This window comes from Tiliqua scincoides, chromosome 2 (assembly GCF_035046505.1).
Source record: "Tiliqua scincoides isolate rTilSci1 chromosome 2, rTilSci1.hap2, whole genome shotgun sequence".
Lineage (NCBI taxonomy): Eukaryota > Metazoa > Chordata > Lepidosauria > Squamata > Scincidae > Tiliqua > Tiliqua scincoides.
This window is the reverse complement of record NC_089822.1, coordinates 243,718,142-243,742,774: the sequence shown is the minus strand read 5'-3', so window position 1 is coordinate 243,742,774 and position 24,633 is coordinate 243,718,142. Positions and strand designations below refer to the sequence as shown.

The 24,633-nt window shown below is 42.3% G+C and overlaps 1 protein-coding gene and 2 pseudogenes across 3 annotated transcripts in view; 2 read left to right on the top strand and 1 right to left on the bottom strand.

Annotated features, from left to right (window-relative positions):
* PTPRG (protein tyrosine phosphatase receptor type G) overlaps positions 1-24,633 on the top strand; it is a 659,913-nt gene that overhangs the window by 329,705 nt on the left and 305,575 nt on the right. For all 3 annotated transcript variants that reach the window (XM_066613931.1, XM_066613930.1, XM_066613929.1), the window contains exons 3-4: positions 5,499-5,678; positions 19,408-19,556. In XM_066613931.1, coding sequence (XP_066470028.1) covers positions 5,499-5,678; positions 19,408-19,556 — 329 coding nt within the window. The remainder of the gene's footprint in view (positions 1-5,498; positions 5,679-19,407; positions 19,557-24,633) is intronic.
* On the top strand, positions 15,281-15,401 carry LOC136643134 (5S ribosomal RNA; annotated as a pseudogene).
* LOC136642691 (5S ribosomal RNA) lies at positions 16,185-16,303 on the bottom strand (annotated as a pseudogene).

Here is a 24,633-nt window from a genome sequence, read left to right as displayed (position 1 = left end):
GATTTTAGAAACTGTAATAATTTCTTAATAGTTGCCAGTGGTTAATTTAACAACATGCCCCAAATATCTTTTTGCAGTGAAACTTTGATGTGGCTTATGGCACCAAATGGAAATTCCTCAAAATGTTAACATTTTGGTGTCAAAAGTGAAAGTGTCAGCTCCGGGGCATTTGATTTTAGCTTGTTATTGGAAACCACATGTTCATGAATCTACTGCCAGAGTTGTTTTTGGTCATGAAATTTTGTAAACTGAAATGAACAGATGAATTTTTCAACAGATAAAAATGTCGTTGTTTCAATAAGTTTTCTGTAAATTATCCTTGATTGTGTTGTGCTTTTTTATGGTGTGACAGGTCTGGCAGGCAAGAGGCAAATTATCTCAGTGGCCCAGATGGAGTGTCTGCCGCTTTATCAAGCAAAATGGTTGGCCAGGCCATATTAGCAAAGTTATGTGAAGGAAAACTGCCATTTTACTCCCTCTTGTGCCAAACTAGCAAATGTATGTACTAACTCCTGGCTCCTAGACAGAGCCTTAAGGCCTGGTAGTCCATGGATACTCATTTGCGCACTAATGCTGCCAGATCAAAACTTCAAAAATACGTGAAATTACAGGATTGCAGTGGCCTGTGTTGAGCCTGCAGGGTGATGTGGAATTAGAAACAGTTAGAAACCCTGCCACCTTCTGACAGGCTACATTTAGTTTTGATAGTTAGTGTTGTTCTAGCTGGTGTTTCCATCTGGGATCTAAGTAACAGCACAATACAACCATCTCATAATGAGAGAGAAAGCCTAACTGAAAAAGAAAAAACAACAACACTTGCAATGCTTCCACAGGGGTTTTTAAGAGGCAATTGTATGAAGACCTAAAAGTGTAGAACATACCGACTTAACCATTCTGTGGTTTTGTTCCAACTGGGAACTTTTTCACCTTGTTTTGTGTCACCCCTAATCAAAACTGTTTGTCCAGAGAATAGATTCTTCTTGGATTGGCTGTTTGGATTGGCTGCTTCTAATATGCATTGGAAGTTGTTGTTTAACTGCAACGGTTGACAAGATAAATTTTGAGATGATTTCGGCTGACAAATGTATGATCTGCATTAGAAAGTTTGTGAAAAGTAAATAGGTATCTGGTTTCTTGGGAAATGAAGAGGTGCTCTTTTGTTAAGAAGTACAGGCAGAGAACAATTTTATAGAAAAACCACCAAACTGGTAATTGGAAAGTTAATGAGAAAGGGAAAAAATGTAAATGACCGAGCGTTAATACTACTTCTAAAATTTATATATTTCATCTATAGGTTTTGTGGGAAAAATATTTGAATGGGGTTTACAAAAAGAAAAAAAAAGAAAACTTGAAAGTTTATATTAGCTTTAATTAGATTTAGACAGAATTCATTATTTTTAATGGCTTTTCATTAGTGAATTGAAGTCATTATTTGGAATGTACAGTAGCAATAGCAAAACAAGCTAATTTTTGGCTTCTATTTAAAGATGGTTTACGTATTGCGGAAGCTATTATTAAAACTACAGACAGAGAGAAAATTTTAGCCCAAGGAAAAAAAGACCAACATTTGCATTGATAGTCTTAACAAGAAGTTATTTTTTCTTCATATGGATGAAAACTGTTTTCTGCAAAAATTAAAAATTGGAAATAGTTTACAGCAAACTTAGAATATGAGAACTGCCTTGATGGATTGAACCAATGTTCCATTCAATCCACTCTTTTATCTCATGCCACATATCTCATAATGATCACAACCTGATGGTACTGCTTCAATCTGCTCATCACCTAGTTAAGGGGTGTCAGTCTCATAGTTTCATAGAGTGGGCTGAATAGCATTCACTAGGTTTGCTGAGGGCCAGAAGTGATGCCATTAAGCAGGAAGTGATGTCTTTAAGCAGGTGAAGACCAGAAATAAGTACTTTTTTCTCACTTAGAAACTCATTAGCTGCAAATGTGAGAAGAGAAAATATGCAAATCTTGATCGTATTTTCAAGGTATGGGAGAGCCTAATTACCATGCAAGCTGTCCTTTCAGCAGTGACTCCTCAGCAGCTGAGAGGAGTTGATGATGGTGCTGGGAGAGCCCAACTATCATATAGTCTGGATAAAGTGCTTTCATGAGCTGCATCTGGCCCATGTGCCATATGTTTGATGCCTATGACCAAGATCATGTTTTGTAGAATATGTGATATTTTAGTATTCTAGAAATTGGACAACTGGACTGGTGTTATGTCACTGCTTTCCATACATCTTTACTATGAGTAGGGCTACAGAGCATCAAACATCCCTCTGTAGCAGTATGACATGGACATAAGAACATACATAAGATCTACAACTCTGAACTTTGCAGACACACTCTCCGCAGACACACTTGGATAAACCCCTGTCAAAAATACTCTTCTGTTTGGCTTGTGTTCTACCAGAATAGATTATAAGGGGAATTTGAATGAGTTCCACATATTTTCCACATGAAAATCCACATGGATGCTCATTTAGAAATGGGCTATGTCAGATGCAACGGAGGGCACCAGGATGCAGGTCTCTTGTTATCTGGTGTGCTCCCTGGGGCATTTGGTGGGCCGCTATGAGATACAGGAAGCTGGACTAGATGGGCCTATGGCCTGATCCAGTGGAGCTGTTCTTATGTTCTTACGTTATGTTCTTATTTAATGAATCACAAATACAGATAGTGAAGAAGAGGCTGTTTTATCAGAACCTGCCTTTTAGAATTATTTGCACTTTTAAAGTTAAGAAGCCGCATCGGGCTCTCTTGTCATTCACTTCTGTTCTATGCAGAGCAAGGCCAGCTATGACACAAGTTGAAAACCTCACTGGAGGCAATAAGGTGGCAGGTGGTTCCCCTTGCCCTGTGGCCACCTGCAACCTCACCCAGCTTGCTGCCTGTCTGGAATCCAGTCCTATCCTCTTCTCATGTGCTAGTGAATGAGAGGAGGATGGGGAGGGTGGGCTGACCTCTATCCACAGAGTCCAAAGCTGCAGCAACTGCTGCCCATTTCCTCTAGCGGGTGGCGGAGGGAATTCTGGGAGTCCGGCATTCTCTCCATGGTCACTCAGACCTGAGTGGAGGGGGACGGGACAAAATCCCCAGGATCTTGGCTTCCAGGGGTCCAAGACCATGGCAAAACAAACTATACAGTAACATCTGGTGTGTAGGGAGATTTAGGAAGAGGGTCCAATTCGGCAACTTGCCCTGGCCCAGTCCCAGCTCTCAGCGGCCCTGTGGTCACTACAAGAAGTGGGTGAGGTGGATAAAGCTTGTAGGAGGGAGGTTAGTGAAGCTCACAGGGCAAGAGTTTCTTACCTCTCCTCTGACCACAAGAGAAAATGGTGGCAGAAACATCACTAACGCTGAATTTAAGGAGGGTGCTAAGATCTTCTCATGTTCCTCAATATCTCTCTCTCTCTCTCTCTCTCTCTCTCTCTCTCTCTCTCTCTCTCTCTCTCTCTCTCTCTGAGCATGCAAGCATTGGGTCACCAGCTGGGCAAGCAGATCACTCCAGGTTCTATTGGACATTTTCTGATATAACAAGCATGTATTAAGTTCAATACAGTGGTGATGTGTACTTCAGAGAGGGAGCATCCCTTAAGAAAGTTGATAGTCACAGTCTTTCAATTTTCTTTACAGGTGCAATTTGCTTAGCGGATGCTTCACCTTTGCAGTATTATAAAAACTACAGATTGAGTCTCGTTATTCGCAAGGGTTTTGTTCCCAGAACACACTTGGATAGCAAAAATCTCATTAAAGCAAATCCATTTAAAAAACAATGTCCCTTTGCTGGTGATTTAAAAACAGCCTTCCTGACCTTTGAGATGTAAGGCAGAGGCATTAGGCAGACCACCAATCCATCAGTCTCTCTCCAGGTGCTTAGAAAGGCTTCACTCCAAGCCAGTGATCCCTCCCTTCACCAAGAGCGCAGCGCTGGGAAAGAATGCACAGTGATTATCTTTCTTTCACGTGCTCAGGGGGAAGGGAGGGGTTCTTGCCTTGGAGCAAAGCTGTTCAAAGTGCCTGGAGAGAGAATGATCAATGGATTGTTAGCCAGCTACCCTCTCCCACATTAATGAGGCTATTGTTAAACGACTTTTTTCCTTTAATTTAAAAGGCTTTTCTCATCTTTTACTACTTGATGTTATATAAAATGTAAGCTTTATTTAGTGTCTCAGTTTTATTTAAAACACTTTACAAAAGACTTTATGTAAAGATTTTAACACCTTTCTTCTCTCTCACACACATTTTTTAAAAATCAGCATGCCAAGGTATGCGCAAATTCATATAAGAAGAGATATAATTCTCTGTACTGTATAAAATGTTTAATACTGAAGAAATTCATATAGTGTGGAGTGGCATTTGTGCTTTGATGTCTGGAATAGGTAATCGATGCCTGCAAGCTAGAAAAAGTGTTCTATTTCCTCCACTAATGATATAGGGTTTTTTGCAAGACAATAGTGTCTGGAGCATGTGACACTTAGAAAAAGAATTAATTTGAAATCTGTAGTGGAAGATCAGTTTCAATTAAAACTGCACTTGAGCGTTCCTAGACAGAAAACCTGGCTGTTAGCTCTAAGCTGCCTGGTTACCAATAAATGAATTCTATTTCAACCAAGCCTCTTGGTTACAAATTTCATAGAATACTAGTATAAATTGTTCTCCCTGCTGTTCCCTTCTCTCAGTTTTTAAAATAAAAACAAATTTTCAACTTGTTTTTAGTTTTGTCCAGTTTTGTTTTAGCTGTTAGTTGTGAAAAAATACCTAGCTCATATTTTGGATTCATACATTGGTTTTGGTGCTGGTCTTCAAACCTAGGCCTTAGGATATCCAAGCATATTATTCATAGTCAAATTCTGTGGTGTCATACAAAGTGGTGTCATAAGTTTTTGATTTTTAGACTTGGCACTCTTGAATGCAATTACTTCACCACTAGGCAAAGCTATCATGGTAGTTATACCAAATGTGGGGAACAGAGCAGCTAACTTAAGTGGTTGGTTTCCTTGTTTCTTAAAACAGTTATACCCCACTCTTAAATTTTGAAGCTTTCAGAGCTTTTTTAGAATCCTGTAAAGAAAACCTCAAAAATAAAATGAGAAATAAATATAAGGCAATAAATGTTATCTGTATCAGAACAGTAACAACAAAGCAACAATTGCAGAATAAGTAGGTTGGTAGAATTTGTCATTAGTAATAAAATCTGCTCATGCTGAAAGACCTGGGCAAATAAAAAGGCATGAAAAAACCCTACACTTTTCATGCTGGGAAACCTTACTAGGGAGAGCATTCCCTAGATTAGATGCTGCATTTGAAATGGTCTTCTCTTGAGACAGCTTCTTCTGACTACAGAGGATAAAGAACCATGGACTGCATCCTCACAAGATGATCTTAGCATTTCTTACTCAGTTTTGTCTGGTTTTTTTGTTTTTGTTTTTTGTTAAACCATCATTATTCATCATTATTCCATCATATTCTGTTTGCCTTTGAAACAGGTGCATACGGTCCCGACCACTGGGTTACTTCAAATGTGGATTGTGGGAGAACTCATCAGTCTCCAATAGATATTGTAGATCATCAGGCACGTGTTGGAGAAGAATATCAAGAAATAAAGCTGGATGGTTTTGATAATGAATCTTCTAACAAGACATGGATGAAAAATACTGGGAAAACTGGTAAGGATTATTTTATGTATGTATGTATGTATGTATGTATGTATGTATGTATGTATGTATGTATGTATGTATTTAAAAGATTTCTATACCACTTCTAAACATCCAAAGTGGATTACAATGAAACATAAATACATAAGAATATCAACATAAATTTATTAAAATAAAAAACCATTAAAACCATAAAACATTTTAAACAACAACAACACTGAAAGAGCAGATAGGAAATAAATAATATATCGCAGCATAAAAGTTTAAAAAGTTAAGGGGTCCTTAAGGACAGGCAGCCCAATCCTGAGCTGCCTGGAAGTGCCCAGGCTTGGCGTCACCGAAAAGGGCTGCCGCCGAATCCTGCGCTCTTCGGGAGAAGGGGATGTTTTTCCCCTTCCCTCGAGTAAGGTAAGCAGCCCCGCAATGGGGCTACTCACTTTACTGCAGACCAAAAGGTCAGCAGTAGAGTAAAGGCGCTCGTGTAGGGTGCGCAGCCCTCCACGAGCACCCTGGATCCTGCGGAGCTGAGCTCCATGGATTCTCCTCCTCCCCGCCCCTGGCACATCTCCCACCTGCCCCTCAGCATGCCTTCCCCCTCCCTGGAACACCTCCTCCACGCCCACGCCTGTCTGGGAGACCGCCAAGCCGAGGAAGCTGGGCAACCGCCCCGTGCTAGCCCAGCACCAGCCGGTGTTGGGCTAGCACCAACGGCAGCCCAGCAGTGAGCCCCGCAGACGTGCCTTATGGCACATTTGTGACTGTGGTCGGTGTCATGGAGCCGTGCCGCCAACCACAGGATTGGGCTCTAAGGGTCCCTAAATTGAGTACTGGGAGAGTTAGGACAGACAGAAGAAAATATTTCTTTACCCAGCGTGTAGTCTGTGGAACATTTTGCCGCAGTAAGTAGTGATGGCATCTTGCTTAGATGCCTTTAAGAGGGAATTGGTCAAATTTCTAGAGAACATATAAGAACATAAGAACAGCCCCACTGGATCAGGCCATAGGCCCATCTAGTCCAGCTTCCTGTATCTCACAGCGGCCCACCAAATGCCCCAGGGAGCACACCAGATAACAAGAGACCTCATCCTGGTGCCCTCCCTTGCATCTGGCATTCTGACATAACCCATTTCTAAAATCAGGAGGTTGCGCATACACATCATGGCTTGTACCCCATAATGGATTTTTCCTCCAGAAACTTGTCCAATCCCCTTTTAAAGGCGTCCAGGCTAGACGCCATCACCACATCCTGTGGCAAGGAGTTCCACAGACCGACCACACGCTGAATAAAGAAATATTTTCTTTTGTCTGTCCTAACCCGCCCAACACTCAATTTTAGTGGATGTCCCCTGGTTCTGGTATTATGTGAGAGTGTAAAGAGCATCTCCCTATCCACTCTGTCCATCCCCTGCATAATTTTGTATGTCTCAATCATGTGCCCCCTCAGGCGTCTCTTTTCTAGGCTGAAGAGGCCCAAACGCCGTAGCCTTTTCTCATAAGGAATGTGCCCCAGTCCCGTAATCATCTTAGTCGCTCTCTTTTGCACCTTTTCCATTTCCACTATGTTTTTTTTTAGATGTGGCGACCAGAACTGGACACAATACTCCAGGTGTGGCCTTACCATCGATTTGTACAACGGCATTATAATACTAGCCGTTTTGTTCTCAATACCCTTCCTAATGATCCCAAGCATAGAATTGGCCTTCTTCACTGCTGCCGCACATTGGGTCGACACTTTCATCGACCTGTCCACCACCACCCCAAGATCTCTCTCCTGATCTGTCACAGACAGCTCAGAACCCATCAGCCTATATCTAAAGTTTTGATTTTTTGCCCCAATGTGCATGACTTTACACTTACTGACATTGAAGCGCATCTGCCATTTTGCTGCCCATTCTGCCAGTCTGGAGAGATCCTTCTGGAGCTCCTCACAATCACTTCTGGTCTTCACCACTCGGAAAAGTTTGGTGTCGTCTGCAAACTTAGCCACTTCACTGCTCAACCCTGTCTCCAGGTCATTTATGAAGAGGTTGAAAAGCACCGGTCCCAGGACAGATCCTTGGGGCACACCGCTTTTCACCTCTCTCCATTGTGAAAATTGCCCATAGAGGAAAAGTAACAAGTCACAGTAGGCATATGCAAGCTCTTTGTTTTAGAGGCAGGTTGCCTCTGATTGCCAGATGCAGGGGAGGGCACCAGGATGCAGGTTGTGTCTGGTGTACTTGTGTCTGTTGTCTTGTCTTGTGTGCTCCCTGAAGCATTTAGTGGGCCACTGTGAGATACAGGAAGCTGGACTAGATGGGCCTTTGGCCTGATCCAGTGGGGCTCTTCTTGTGTTCTTATGAGTACCTCCTTCCCCAAAGGCCAGGTGAAACAGATAAGTCTTCAAACTTGCCAGAAACCATGTCCCAAAAAAGCTGCTCTCAGATCTTCTGGTAGCTGGTTCCAGAGGCATGGTGCCACAATTGAGAAGGTCCTATATCTTGCTACTATCCCACACCTTGCTGCCATTATATTGGTTCATTTTTGTGAACACTGACGTCCATACATTCTCATTCATGGTTAATCCTGTAGATCACCTCTTTCTTAAACTCCTTTTTGGTTTAAAATCCAGTTTCTACTGTAAGGATATTGTTACAAGGTTTCTAACCTAGATAAATCATCTTGGACTAAAGATTATGGAACCCAGTATCCAAGTCTAATGTCCGTATGTTCTGTTTCCTTTCCTCTGTGAGTGTTGTCTGAACAATGAACCTTCCCTTGCTGCAGAACCTAATCCTTTTTCATGCGGGACTCATATGCTCAAAATATTGGCACTACATTTTTTGCAAATACATAAGTCATTCTTTGGATGTGGTGTGGGCTGTGAAATGTTTACAGAAACTTGTGCATTACTGAAAATCCACATTTTCTGCTGCGGTCGGAAATGCTTGCATCTCCATAGGCTATAGATGTTTCTATAGCACAGTCTTCTGCAGTCAGATTTGAATAGCCTGTCTTCCATCCATTCATGTGACGGGGAAATGGCAAAGAGAGTATTTTGTTGTGCCAGAAGGGGCTTTCTGAAAGTTCTAAAACTTCGAGTCCAAAGAACTGTATTAACATAAAGGTTCACCTTTAATGGGTTTTTCAGACAGCATTATACTATGGTCAGCAGAATTGGGTGGCATCTCAAAGCCCCTAAGCAATTTGAAATTAAGTTCATGCCTCTTCCTACCTGTGCTGTGTGTACTGGACACTACTAGCATGTTTAATTTTTTTCCCCCACTTTGGCTTGGGGGTTTTGTCAAGTGCTTTCACTGCAGCAGTAACTTGGTCTCACATTTATATCTTGTCCTAGCTCTTATGTACCTGGACCTTTTGCTGGCTGTCTTCATTGTATTCCAAAATATTTACTTTGCAGCAGCAGCAGCAATAATAATAATAATAATAATAATAGTAATAATAATAATAATAATAATAAACAACTTTATTTATACCCCGCCCTTATCCCCAAAGGGACCCAGGGCGGCTGCACTGATAATCTGCACTAATTTCATAGTGACTCCCAATGTTCTGCTCATCATAAGAGCTCCTGACCACAGTAACATCTGTATTCCCAGCCTAATCCTTTAACAGTTCTTATGTGATAGGACAGGGGTCTCCAAACCCTGACCCAGGGGCCAGATGCAGCCCGCAGTGAGCCTCTATCCGGCCTGTGGCCAGCCTGTGATCCCCTGAGAACCTCTGGCCCAGTTGACCAGAGTTGTGTTTTTGGGGTGGAGGAATTGGGGTCCATTTAAGTGTGTGCTTTATTTCTTGGGCTGTGTTCATGTTTGGAGAAGTTCTGGACATTTAAGCCCACTCATTTATTCAGTCATCAATTCATTCCATCTCTATTTATTTAAATTTTATATTTAATTTTTCTATCCGCCTCTCGACACTGTGCCAGATATTTGATGCGGCCCATTGACTGAAAAGTTTAGAGACCCCTGTTATAGGAGAAGAAATATGGGAAATGTTGCTTTAGGTCAGTGGTCAGGACCCACTGATGAATCGCAACCTGATTTTTGGTGGGTTCCCAAAAGGTGATGGGAAGATCAGATAACTAATTGACTCAAGCTCTAAGGCTGTTCAAAAATCAGAAACTGTAACTGCTAATTACCCTGCAAAGAGCTCAGCTCCTGCAGTTTGCAAGCATGTGTAGATATAGGGAGATAAATGTTTGAGGGTCTTTTTCTGTTTATTATAAATAAATAAATAAATAAATAAATAAATAAATAAATAAAATACTGTTTCTTTCTAAATCTCCTTTTTTAAAAATCTCGTAAATATAGGTGGGTCCTGATAGTGTGCAATTTTAAAAAGTGGGACCTGCTGCTAAAACTTTTGGGAACTGCTTCTTCAGGTTCTCTCAGTAAGTGTAGGGCTTCACTCAGTTTCCAGCTGCTAAATGGTTAGTCAGGGTCTCTGGGGAATGATGGTGGCAAAGGAGTTATACCATACCTTGGACCTGGAGCCAAAGGGAGCCCAAAAGGAGGGGGCAGGGAGCCAAATTTACATTTGAAGAGAAAAGGGAAGGGGCCCAAAAGAAACTTTATAGCATACATAATATTACAGAAATAAAAATTATCTTTCATTCCCACTCCCCAAAAAAGTTATAAGATGAAAGGCCTCTTTGAAGCACAGGTGTAGTACTAAAACCAAGAGAGAATATTAAAAATTTATCCAGAACTAGTATTCTGTGAATATTGTTCAAAATTACAATGAGGTGGAAGTTGGCAAAAAATCAAAATATGTCCCATTTTGTCCTCCCACAGTGCCATTAATATGCTAATACTTGTTTGGCGAACTTTAAAAGTTCACTTTTCTAGGAACTTCTGAGAAATTCTTGACAGTAAGAACTTTTTTTTGAGCAGTGGAACTGTTTGCCTCAAAAGGTAGTAGGTTCTTTGTTGTTGGAGATCTTTAAGCAGAGGATAAATAGCCATCTCTCAGGGATGCTGTAGTTGTGGACTGCCTACGTTGGCAGGGAGGTGGGCTTGGTGATCTTGTAGGTACTTCCAACTGTGAGCCTATGATGGATGGATATTCTCCGTAATTATGCAAGCCTTGTCTACATTGGTACATAGCCATGAATTCTCCAGAAGTATCTTGCGTGGCCATAAAACTCTTGAGAAAGTGAGAAGTAGGGGTGTGTCTGTGTGTGTGTGTGTGTACAAACCTGTGCTTGTCTGTGTGAGTCTGCTATCTTCTTGCACGGTCTAGTAAGAGACACTGTAAAATGAACAATTAGATGAACATTTCAGATTGTAGATCCTCCTAATTATCCTTTTAATTATTCATCTAAAACAAGTAAAATGACCCCTGACAGAGCCATAAATGATTTAGATAGCATCAAATATTTATACAATGCAGTTGAATCCCACTGTGCATTGTTGCGGATTCACAGGAGCCTGCTTTCTTGTCTCCTCTGTTTCACTGTCCATCATTCTTGTCCAAATGCTCCCGCCCTGCCCCACCATTTTTCTTTCTAGCCTGACAAAAATCCTGACCCCACCCCACTCCCAAGCCATTGTTTCCAAGCACTTCATCAGAACCTATTTTTTACACGCAATGAGAGACCTTTCATTTGTTAAACATAAGAAAACACACTGAAAGAAAAGCCTCTGAAGACTATTTTTTACATCACTCTTAATTATACTTCCTGCAGAGTAAGGAGGTAACGTAGTACAATGCTGAGTGGTTACAAGCTACAAGTGTTGCTGTGAATATAATTACAGCCTTAAGATGGTATCTAGGCAAAATCTCAACACTGTTCCGTTGGACATAAAACTATTGAGAGTGACCAGCTGCCACGCATGTCAGCCCTAGATCTCTGTTAATGGTTAGTGATGCTCCCTGGATGTGCAGTATCCCCCTGGGTTAAAAAATCTTTCTGGGTATCATCTCTTGCCTGAGAATCTAGTGGCTCCCTTAAGAAGGTGCCAGGAATCCCTCCCTGTACCCCTCTTACCACCACTAAGTTTGTTTCTGTCTTCTGACGCTACAAACTGAGTAAAGTCATAAAGCTCAAATGGGGTTCACTGATTTTAGTTGGGTGGGTAAATGCCAAATGCGTTGTTTCTGTCCAACATTCTGGCCTTTGCCGTTTGCACACAAGCTTGACAATCAACTAGTAGAGCCTGGAAAGGACTCTCCGTCTGAGAACTGTGGTTTCTATATATGTCAGTTTGGGGAGGTTATTTTCTTTCGAAAGCACTCTTCTGAAGCGTATCTTCAATCACGCAGATTTGTTGATTACACAGCTGGAAAATTCAAATGTGCAAGGAGATCGCTTTGAATTAAGAATGATGGAATTTCTGCAAAGTGCCCTTTGATATTGCCACATGGTTTCCAGCTTTTTATCTCTGCTTGTTAATGCATCTAGCTGCTATTAATGAAAACCCACTCATTCACTGGAGAGATAAAAATCACATGAAAAGTGTGTCTGCAGACGGTTCCTTGAAATAGATTAATTCTGCATCGTGGCCTGTTGCAGCAGTGCATTTCCCACTTGTTCTTACCAACAGTCCTACTTACTGTTATTAAGTGACAGTGCAATCCTCTGTATGTTTCATCAAAGGTAAGTTCAATGGGACATCCTCCCAGTAAGTAGATCTGATTGCAGCCTTACAAGCCTATGCGGTTTACTCAGAACTATGTCCCAGTTTATTCAATAGGGGTTGCTCCTGGTTAAGCATATATTAGATTGCCCCTTTTGTTAGTTAACACTTTTGTTGTGTGTTTCTGCTGTTCGTAACATCAGAGGGACCTAGTATGACAGTCATATGATGTGTTTGGCCTAAGATTTCCGTGCGGTATGATCCTAGTCTATGAAACTAGGATCATAGTCTTTGCAATCAGGAGTTAAACTACAGAATGGGTTTACTGCCCTTGTACAGAATCATTTTAATAACTGTAATACATAATTGCCTGTGTATCTTCTGAATAGGCATTGGGCCTGCTGAGGCTAAGGGGGGAATTAAAGCTCTTAAGGTATGAAATTTTAATTACAGCACAATCCTATGCATATATGCTCAGAAATAATTCTCACCAAGTTCAATTCTCATTGAGTTCAGTAGGGCTTATTCCCAGGTGATTGTGCATAGTATTGCAACTTGAGAATTTGTTTTTATCACCAGTTCCCAACTTGTGGTACGGGGACCACAGGTGGTTTGTGAAACCCTGAGAAGTAGTCCGCAAAGTGTCAGGGGAAAAAAGATTGCCTTTGATCACTTCTAACTTACTTCGCTATGAACACCAGAGAGGTCGGAGAATGAACTGCCAGCAGCCAGCAACAAAAGCAGCAACCCACAAATCTTCACTATAAATAATACATCTCATAAATCTCTAATTATTACAAATTTAATGTTATGTTTTGTGTGAAGAGGTGAGGGTTGCATACAGGGCCTGTCAGGTCAGTAGGGGAGGATAGCCCTTGCTTTCCTGATAGCAGAGTGGCTTGGGAGCATAGGAAGACAGCACAAGAAGCAGTTGAACCCAAACAGAGCGAAAGAAGCAGACACAGGTTTGTTTGTTACAGAAGCATGTGTTGGTAAAAGGAGCAGGCAGAAGAGTAGTCAGTCAAACAGTCCAGAAGTAAGGGATACAGCAGGTCACAATCATGAGAAGGCAGTCCAAAATCAGTACACAAACCAGCAGCACAGCACGCAGAAACTCCACCACAACAACCCACACCTTGGTGTCTGTGCTTGCCCCATATATACTGGGGTCAGCCAATCAGAGTAGGGCAACCTCATAGTCACAAGACAGTCTTGTGACCCACTCTGATTGGCTGTCCAGTGGTGCATTGCACCACTCTACCATAGCCTAAGTGACTCTGCACACATCTCTCCCCAAGTCACGTGACTCCCACTTGTAACAGGTGCAGCTGATTGCTAATCAGCATACAGTGCTGCTGTTCCTTTAAGTACATTTTATACCAGGCCTGGACATCAAGACCCCTCCTGACACATTCTGGCTTATAACAATTCAGGGCCTGGGGTGCCAAAGGCCTGACAGGGCCCACGAGAAGGGGTACAGGGGGATAATTTTTACTTTGACCCAGGGTCAGAAAGGGGGCCCAGGAGCCAAAGGAAGGGGCTCAGAAATTTCCTGGGATCTTATATTTTCCAATTTTACTTGAACTTGCTGCCTGCATGGGATGCTGGATGCATGGCGCTGAGGTGCTGCAAGCCGCTCTGGGCCAAGGAAGGCATACATGACACTCCTGAACAGTGTCAAATCTGGGAGGAAACTGGCCTGCTACAGTAGCTCTTTGGCTTATGGATCTGCTTACCATGAAGAAGTGTATCAAGGGACACAGCTGTGTGACTCAGGCTGCAATCCTAACCACACTTTCCTGAGAGTATTGAACAAAATAGAACTTACTTCTGAGTAGACCTGGTTAGGATTGTACCCCACAGCTGCTGCAGAAGTACTTTTTGCTCTGCACAGGACACTTTCCATTCTAGTGTGAGCCTAAATATGATGATCGAAATTTCTGCAACAATTTTAGAGACTTAGGAGTGTGTTTGGTTTTCTGTATTGCTGTATCTAGCTGTTGACACTGTGAGGGCAGGTAAACCTGGGCTCCGCATTGGGGAGCAGAATAGACCAGGGCTCCAAAGACTCTTCCTGCTCTTGCCACCCCCCTGTCCTGTTTTGCCCCCTGCTCACCCCTGTTCTTCCCACTCCTATTGCCACCCTCCTGGACTTTGTTTCACCCCCTTCCTTCCCCCTTACACTGTACACCCTGATAAGATTCCGCTTGGAGGCCCTGGCTGCATGTGGTCCGCACCAATTCCAATTTTTGCCTCAGTGGTCCAAGGGCTGTTAAAGATTGGGAACCACTGGTTTATAGGGAAATACTGATCAGGTGCTAAGGAAATTGGTGTCTCTTCATTTAATTTCAACAGTATTTAGACCCCCTGTACATTAAAAATAAATAAATAAGTGATTTTGCCTTGTGATTTTGGTTGTCCTTTAAATAGAGTGGGCCCTCTGTATGTGCAGGGGTTTGGTTCTGGGATACTCCACGCGGATACCCAAAACCATGGATGCTAAAGTCTCTATAAAATAGCATAGTATTTGCAGATGGTGGGCTTTAAGACCCAAAAGTGACCTGCCTAACTGACAGTCTGATTGGCTGCTCCCATGTTGACAGCCACTGAAATATCTCCAGCCTTGAAGAAGCCACTGCAAGAGGTGGAGAAGGAAGTGGGGCAAGCCAGAACCTGAGGTCGCACATGGTGCACTTCAAAGGGTAGCTCTAGAGGCTGGAGAAGACGAAAGAAGGAAGCGGGTGGATTGTTTTCAAATATTTTAGATCCGCGGTTTGTTGAATCAGTGGGTGCAGAGCCTGCTGATAACAGTGGGCCCACTGTACTAACAATAGTAAGTGTGTTCACCTACCGATTCAAAATGTGCACCAGTGTACACATTTTAATGCAATGTACGTTAAGCCATTCTTGCCCAATGTTGCATATATGCAACAGGGACCAAATGTGTGCACCTGTGGACCAGGCAAAAATGGGTTAATCAAAGCTGGTGATACAGGTTCTAGAGATCCTGGTTCAATGTGTTGGTTTCTATTACATTCAGTACACACTGTTACCCTGCACGTGCCCAATCTCGTCTGATCTTGGAAGCTAAGCAGGGTCAGGCCTGGTTAGTACTTGGATGGGAGACCGCCTGGGAATACCGGTTGCTGTAGGCTTATACCATAGTCTTTCGAGACTGAAGGTTGCCAACCAATGATTATGTAAAAATGGAAGGTATGTATCCTGTAGGATGAGTAAAGAGCTAAAGAAAAGGTGCTAACAGATTGTCAGGAAAGGCACCAGAAGATAGCCAATTGAGATTCCCCAGGATCATTACCAAGGTCTAGTTTATTTGATATCTTTGTTTGCAATGTTGATAACAGACATTATCGTGCCGATGAAATTTGCGAACAGCGCCAAGTTAAGAGGCTTTATCGGTAGAAATGACTGTATGACAATTATGTGGGTGGAACTGATTGATCTTATACTTTGGAGTAAAAGAAAAAGCATTTGGTTGAGTAGCACAGAGCGCAAGGTCGTGCACCTGATAATAACATTTGCTATTTGCTGGGGAGTCATCATGTTGAATGACAAAAGAAGAAATGTTGTAGTGGGCCCCGAGATGCCAAAGAACTGCCATTAATATGGAGCTATAAAAAAGACAGAGGCAATTTTGGAATGTCTTAGATGAGGTTAAGAGTCCTTTTGGTAGAAACAAAGAAATACTTATCTTCCTTAGAGTGTCTTGGGGATGGTCTCATTTGGAACAGTGTGTCAATTTTCGGTTGTGCTTGCTTTTAGTGCAAGCAGTTACTAGAATGAAGAAAATAATTACCTTTGTCAGGAGAGCAGGATTTTAAAAGACTGTTTCTCAATGTTTGTCTTCCACCGTACCACTTTACATGGTCCACCTATTCAAAGTGGTTGGCAACCTTCAGTCTCGAAAGACTATGGTATAAGCCTACAGCACCTGGTATTCCCAGGCGGTCTCCCATCCAAGTACTAACCAGGCCTGACCCTGCTTAGCTTCCCAGATCAGACGAGATCGGGCATGTGCAGGGCGGACAGAACATGGTATTCAAAGTACCACCGGAAGTAACTGGCGACAACATCATCGCCAGTTACAGGTTGGGAGACCAGACGTGACAGTGACAAACACCAGTAAGAAGCTCAGGGTGGATGGGAGGCCTTTTTCAAGAGCAGAAAAGCATCTTTTGGAGCTCTGCCTGTTGAACCTCCTTCTGTTATTTGTTTTGTTGCATTCCTGGTCTCACTGCCAGGTGGCAGGGGTCCAGGTGTTCCGTGAGTACCATCAGACACCATTTCAAGGACCACTGTTGATGCCCATACTACTGGTTGAGAAACACTGTTTTAAAACAATTTGACCTGCTGATGATCTGATCCTATCTGAGCCTTATGCTACTGGAACTAGTGTTTCAGTGGTGTAGGATGCTTTCTGGCTGTCACAAAACATGACACGCCAGTACGCACAGCCTGACCACTGCTGCAAGAAGGGAGTAGCTGGGTCTGTGCGGTAGCCACCAGAAGACACCCACCAGCACCGGTAAATTTGTGTAGGGTGCTAGAGGGAGGTGGGGAGGGGTTAGAACAGGTTAGGAAGGTGGAAGAACAGGGAGGTAATGGGACAGGGAGGTGGGCAGATCAGCCCCAGGAAGGGGGCAGTATAGGCAGCGGTGGCTTATACTGATATCCTAATTTAAATCTCCCGACCCAAGTCCATGCGGATTTGTGCCGGCTGTAAAGCTGGCACAGGTCTTAGATGTGGTGGCCTGTTACCGGCTTATCCCAGGGCAATGAAACAAATGTACACATACTCTGAGGAGCCCTCGGATGCTAAAACTCCCAAACAGGGTTCAACGTTGGTTCCATGTTGGCATGGCTGCATTGCAGTGCTGGGAGCCGCATTGGATTGGGCTGTGAATTTAATAAATCTGTGTGTGTTATGACATATGATGCCCCAGAAATATCAGTGGGGAAGGGAGATTAAAGTAAAGGCAAAGATAAGAATAAATTTATATATACTTTATATGTTTTTTGGGGGAAAAAACAGGAGAAATGCTTTTAAAATGCATTTTTAATGTTTATAATTGTGTGGCATTTTTGTTGTGAGCTACCTTGGACACCTTTGCAGAAAGATATATATATCTTTTTGTATATATATATATACAGAGAGAGAGAGAGAGAGAGAGAGAGAGAGAGAGAGAGGATTTTTTTTTAAATATCAGGAATGGTAAATGTTACAACTTAGCAAATCTGTTCTTTGTGGAGATAACCAGAAAGACACCACTGTGTGTTGGCTGCCTAAAAACATCTTCTCTGTGATTCCGACCATGTGGAAAGCTTGATTGGCTGATTTCCACTTTCAGAAACCAGGGAAGGAGGCAGCGTCACGGCAGTGCTCCATCAGCCATGTTCAGGCTTTAATTGACTCCATGTGGATAGATCCACCTCCGGGACATTTAGCAGCAGCTACTAATGAGACAGCCTTATCGTGAGAGAGATGAGGCAGCTGCTACAGGTGGTGTATTTTGGGTGCTATTAAGAAATGGCAAATCATCAGTTCTTTAATCTGTTGTTAAATGTTAGTCATGAGAGGAAGTGGGCATTTGGGTTTGCTCTCTGAGGGGTAAAAATGTGGCCACTAACCATCTTTTTTCAGCCTCCGGATATCACTTGCATGTTAAGTCATTGAAGGAAATGCTGAATGTTAGCTCCGGAAAAATTCAACCTGTGTGTACACAGGCTTAGATCTGCAAAAGTAAGGCTGCAGATCTGTCCTTGCTTTTCTTGCAGGTAACTGACCTTCATTTTTAGTTTTTATTTTCATTGTCGTATTTATTTTTGTTATATTACAGCCTCCTTGATTTTCCTCACCAGGAGAAAGGCGGGATATATTTTTTTTAAATAAATAATTTTTGGGGTATTATATTGTATAGTCTGCACATGCCTGATCTTGTCTGATCTCAGAAGTTCAGCAGCATCAGGCCTGGTTAGTACTTGGATGGGAGACCGCTTGGGAATACCAAGTGCTGTAGGCTTATACCATAGTCTTTCGAGACTGAAGGTTGCCAACCATTGTATAGTGTGGTGGCTAAGAGACTGATTTGCAAATCCATCAGAAAGCACTGTGCAAATGTTGTATAAACAGACAGTGTTCAAAGAAAGAATAATAAAATGCATTTTTTAAATTGTGCGTGTTAGCAGCCACGGAAGTCTCAGTGGGCTAAAAGACAGGATCAAAGTCTTTAAAAAAAATAAACTTTACTGAGCAAGGTGAGACTTCTAAGCAAAATGTAGATACGATTAGGCTGTGTCTGCTTAATAAATCCTAGCTTGTCCTATACATCTGCTGATGGAGTACAGCATTATAGCTCCTGAAAGGGGATGAAGTGGTATTTGGGCTGAGGTGTTATGCTTGCACTCTTTAAGCATTGTTGTCTTGCACTCTATACGGACCTGTGCATCTGATCGCATCAACCAAGAGACTTAAGATATTTTGCAGTACAAGTGAACATGTGGAGGGAGTGGTCAGTGTCACGTCTGCTGACCCCAGCCCCAACCACCATGCATTCAAGGCTCCCATTTGAACAGAACCTATATATGTGCAGTTGAACATATGTTGTCCCCTGTATACAAAGACTAGAACCCTCATTGTTCCAGGGTACCACATTGTGCATATAGGAGCTTCCACATGTTGGGGAGCAAGTGCCAACAGGACCCTTGAATTTGTAGAGGGGTCAAGGACAGCTGATATGACTCATCATGATGATGATGATGATGATGATGATGATGATGTACAGAAATAGACCACTTTTCAACGAAAAGTTCGCAAAGCAGTTTACAGAGAAAAATCAAATAACTAGTGGCTCCCTGTCCCAAAAGGGCTCACAATCTAAAAAGATACAAAAGAACACCAGCAGACAGCCACTAGAAAAGTCACTGTACTGAGGTGAGGAGGGCCAGTTACTCCCCCTCTGCTAAACAAAAGAGGAGTACGGACTTGAAAATGTGCCTCCTACCCAGTTAGCAGGGGTCACTCTCACCCACATGTTTATCTGAATTGTGCAATTATCCTAGTGTAAACAGCTACAGCAGATTTGTTACTGACAACTGTGGCAGAAATGTTTACAATCATGCTCTCTCTCTCTTTCTTCTTTCAGTTGCTATCCTCCTAAAGGACGATTATTTCATCAGTGGTGCTGGGCTACCAGGCAGATTCAAAGCTGAGAAAGTTGAGTTTCACTGGGGTCAGAGTAATGGATCCGCGGGTTCAGAGCACAGCATCAATGGGAGGAGATTCCCAGTTGAGGTTAGTCAAAAGAAAGCGCACTCACATCATGTTTATTGCTTTAATAGGTGACTGATCAGAAGCATTTGTCCTTTTTCCCCCAAGTATGTGTGTATTTGTATCTGGTTTTATTGAAATTTCACATTGCTGGTTTGAAGTTATTCTCTTAAGATGAAGGAAGTTGTATGGGTTATTGTGTTGCCAATTGATTCCGTTTCATGTCCAGCATGCTAGCAGCTAGAACACAGCTAAATGCCTGTATTCCCAGCCTAGTCATTAAACAGCATGTGTTATAAAAGGAAGAAGACCAGAAGTGTGGATGTCTCTCGTTACTGAGAGTTAGTGCAAAAGGACCCGTGGATCAGGAAACAAGGGAAGCTACAGGAGAATAACCATATTATTGCCTTGTCTCCTTTCCATCCATTTGTGCTGCAGGTTGACTTTCAATGACTCATAAAAGTGCTGTGTACTCTTTTTATATTTACTTAAACATTAAATCCTACCTTTCTGTAAAATGCTCAAGGGAGTTAATAACTGCATAACTAAAAACTGTGTAATCAATACAGATGGACAAATATAACCACGATCACAGCAGCTAAAATTGTTCTAAATCAAGCCAAAGCTTTTCCTGAAGAGCCAGGTTTTGGCCATGCACAAGAAGGTCAGCAGTAAAGCAGGCATGTGGACCCTCTTCAAGACTCTCTTCAGGGTCGTTCCACAACCTGTAGTCAAAATGCTACAGTCAAAATAGCCCTGTAATGCATCTCAACCTTCCATACAGATAACAAGCTCTAAGTATCAGCATGAACTTAATTATTGTACAAAGCATTGAGGTTTGTCTCTTTGGAAGAAGGCAAAATCTTTAAAATCTTGGTCCCAAGCCCTTAGGGCCTTACATGTTAAGACCAGAGCTTTGATTTGATCCTGGAAGCAAAAATGACCACAGTGCAGGGAAAATAACACCAGTGATATGTTTTGAACACCTGTCCCCAGTCATCAGTCTGCTTGCTCTGTATTAAAGCACTTATAGTTTCTGTGCCATTTCTGTACATAAATGTTGTTGTTGTTATTTAATAATAATAATAATAATAATAATAATAATAATAATAATAATAATAATAATAATAATAATAATAATAATAATAATCGGGGCTGTCAGTGTTCAGTTTCGGCATATAGTCTGAAATGCTGATTGTAGATCAGCTTGCAGGAGCTTGTTGCGCTGCTAATTATCTGACAATGAAATTTCTGTGCCAAAAAGGGCCTTGCCACATGCTAGAGGCTGTATTTCTAGGAAACCCGTATAAAGATAACAACAGCAGCCGCAATGGCCTGCTGATCTGTGATGGCCCATAGATGCAGGTCAGACATTTGTCGAGTGCTCACAAGTATTTTGTCCTCCAGGTTTGGCAGTATTCTGCTGTCTGAGTACTTGAAAGCCAAATGTGCTCTGAACCTAATTGAGAAACCAGATGTGGATGGTACACAGTGTGCATTAGTTCCAAAGACTGCCCCATTGGGGAATGCAGATAAATCTGCTTTATCCTCAGAGTTTGCTCTGCAAACACCAAGTTTATATGTGCATTCCTTGGAAAACAAAATACTTGTTTGGTCTCTTTGTTGAGGGGGCTCATGGAATACCAAAACTAATTGGAAATGTCAGATGTAAGACAGAACCTTATTGTTGGACCATGTTGTTCGTGTTTTTGTTATCACAACTAATGTGTCAGATGGTAAGACACTGCTAGTTAATTGGTTTCCTTCATTGGAGCCCATCTGGATCATATTTCTGTGAGTGATTTATATGTTAAATTAGGGGACAGGATATATGAGAACATCTCCTTCATTATGTTCTCCAGGCATAAATTGGATCAAAGGCACTGCATTTATCCAATTGTTAGATTTTTTTTTTTTAAGGAAAAGAAATAGTGAGTTTGATGCACATGTGGCGTTAGGCTTTTTTTTTTTTCCAGGAAGAAGAGGAATTCAAAAGGGAAAACACCCTTCCTTCTAGACCCAGTCCTCTGTAGAATCAATAGAAACATCCTTGTGAACACAAATTACTAGTGAAATATGCAGGAAATGCCAAAGTGTTTCTGGTTTTAATATGGAAACATCTGTTCTCTAGTTATTGAAAGTTTTAGAAATACTAGTTTAGAATTATAGACTAGGGATTATAACCAATGACTTGGTCATTGCTTTGGTATCAGTGTGTGAAAATCAACACTTCTCTCTTCTATCTGCCCTTTGAAACCCCCAGTGAGTAGACGCATATTGATAAGAGTCTGCTAAACATGTTGTTTTTTTAATTCAGTTTTATTCCATTTTCAAAATGTCACTTCCAGCCTGATCCTAATTATGGCTATGCAGCCCTTTATGACAACGGAACACAGTTCCACTGTTGCAAATGGCCATATGGCAGTGTGCACAGCATGCTACTGGGTGGTCATTTTGAGGCCATTGCCACAAATGGCATTGGTGCCAGAGGCCTTACCGTAAGTGAAGGTGGGTGGGCAGAGTGGGGCAGGGAGGGGGAGTTTCTGGGTGGAGGTGGGCAGGAGGTGGAATGGGGGAGGGTGGGGTGGATCCCAGCAACAATGGCATGTGCCAGAATCCTAATCCCATTCCTTCTCCTCTACCTTACTTGCCTCAGACATGTACAAACCAAAAAGCTTGTGCACATCCAAGGAGACCCACTGAGGCTTATCTTGTAGTAAAGGCTTATCTTGAGGAAGCCTCTGGACTGTGCCCTTCCCCCACTGGATGGTGGTATTTTGGGCCCCTTCTGGCACTACAGTCTTTCACCCCACTACAGCTGACAGCCTGATCCTGGTACGGTAGGTGCCAGACCGCAATACATGACCTTATAGCCATTTTGAAGGTTTTCTGATGAATTCTATTCACAATCTTTAAAATATTTTTATTGTGCGAGTAGAACTCTTCAGGAAAGCATATTTTGGGGGTATAATTATTCATTACTGTAACATTAGGATGCCACTCTCCACACATGTCAGCTTTAAAAGAATACTGTTGGCTTCTTGCCATGTCTTGCTTTTTCCTTCCATATTCTTTGCAAGCAATTCCAAGGCCTCTGTGATCTTTTCATATGCAAGATAGAGTGCCTTTGTTGCATCAGCATGAGAAGACCACCGTGTGTCATTGAGGCCCAAATCCTTACCAACTTTCTAGCTTTGACATGCTACATCCTGCAGTTGGGTGGCAGTTCGATGGCAGTCTAGAAGGCCTCCTCAAGGTAAGGGAGTGTTTGTTCTCTTACCTTGGAGCTGCATTGCCCTTACCTCAGTGCTGGAAAGTTGGTTAGGATTGCACCCTGAGACGTTGAACAACAGGTAAGCTATCAAGGGCATCAACTAAAGGGCATCAACTAAAAGCCCATTGGTGAGTTGATGCACTGAAGAAGCAGTAGATGTTTTCCACCAATTCAAAGAATTCAGATGCTGCAGAAATGTTTGTCGACAGCAGAGTGGCCCACCAGATTCAGGGAATGTGCAAAACATGGAATATAGCAAGCGAATTCCTTTCTTGAATTCTTGTTTGTAAGCCTTTGCATTTGCCACTCATGTTCAAGATGTTATCCGTTGATTGGCCTCTGCAGTCACCCAAGTCAATGTCATATTTTTTTTCCAAAAAGCAAAAGATTCTGCAAGCTCTGCAGCACCGTGGCCCTTCATCTCGATGAACTGAATAAAATCTTTCAACCGGCTCACTTTTAAGAACATAACTGAAGATGCAACATAATTTGTCCACATGACTTTTGTCTGGGATAGAGGCAACAGAAATTGAGAAATATTTGGCTTCTTTGATTTGCTCAATAATTGTGTTTAATACCTTATTTCCCATAATACCTATGAGTTGGTCACATGAGGAGGGAGACAGGTAGGAAACGGAACCTTTCCCTTTATTAGCATGCCTTTCAGTGTGAGTGGCTAGAAATAGGTCAGACTGGGACAGGCAACTCCATGTGCCCAAACAGTTACCATTGGTTGGCAATCCAATCACTTGGTCATTTCCCCTAAAAGCCAATCCATGTTCATTAGCTGTTGATGGTGGCAACAACTTGCTGAAGGACAGTTCTCGCATAAGCTTATTCAGCTTGGCATTGCTGAACCAGAAGGGTATTTACACGGCCAGATTCCTTTGCTCTGTTGCAAAAGGTGATAGTAGTTTCTCTGTGGGCCTTGCTGGTTTCATGTGCTAGCATTTGTTGTGCTGCATTTTTCAGAGCAACCATTTGCTGCAAAGGCATTGTCATCTGATGAAAACTATTTACACTGAAAACAAAATTCCTTGCCTTTGCTCGGTGAACAACACAGCCAGTTTCTCTTTTTCATCTCTCCATTTGCCAGGCAACAGTAAAACATGAAATTGCTAAAATACCGCTTTTCCTTTCCATTCACTTGAACTGAATTTATGATGGTAACATTTTCATTGCGGCACTCATCTCTCCGTTTCCTAGACTGGTAATCCTGCATCTCCTCAGTTATAGTTGGCCACAACCCAAGTTCACATTCCATTATATAGTCGCAAGGAGGATCTACCGGTAGGCATGTATCCTGACTAGGCGGGCTTGTGTCAGGCGGCATGAGTCCTTTGGTTCTGACCACTGGTTCTGAACAACTTCATCTTTGTGCAAAGAGCATTTGCTAGATCAGTGTCCCTCCCCATCCACCTTCCTATCCACCACCTTCAACCCTTGCAAAAAAAAACCCCACAAAAATCCATCCCAAACCAGACAGCATAGAGATATCAAAATAAATGAGAAAACTGGGGAGGGCTGTAAACTGAGTACAGGTTGAGTCTCCTTATTTTCGAGGGTTCCTTGGATGGCAAAAAATGCACTAAGGAAATTAATTTAAAAACTAAAGCTAGGTGATATAAAAACAGCCTTGCTGACCTTTGTGATGTAAGAAAGAGTCATTAAGCAGACAGTCCTTTCTCAAGGTGCTTAGAAAGGCTTCACTCCTGACCCCCCCCCCTTCACCAATGCAAAGTTCTTTCTTTCACATCTTTCTTTCACATGCTCAGGGAGAAGGGAGGGGTCTTGAAGTGAAGCTGAAGCTGCCTAGAGAGAGAATGA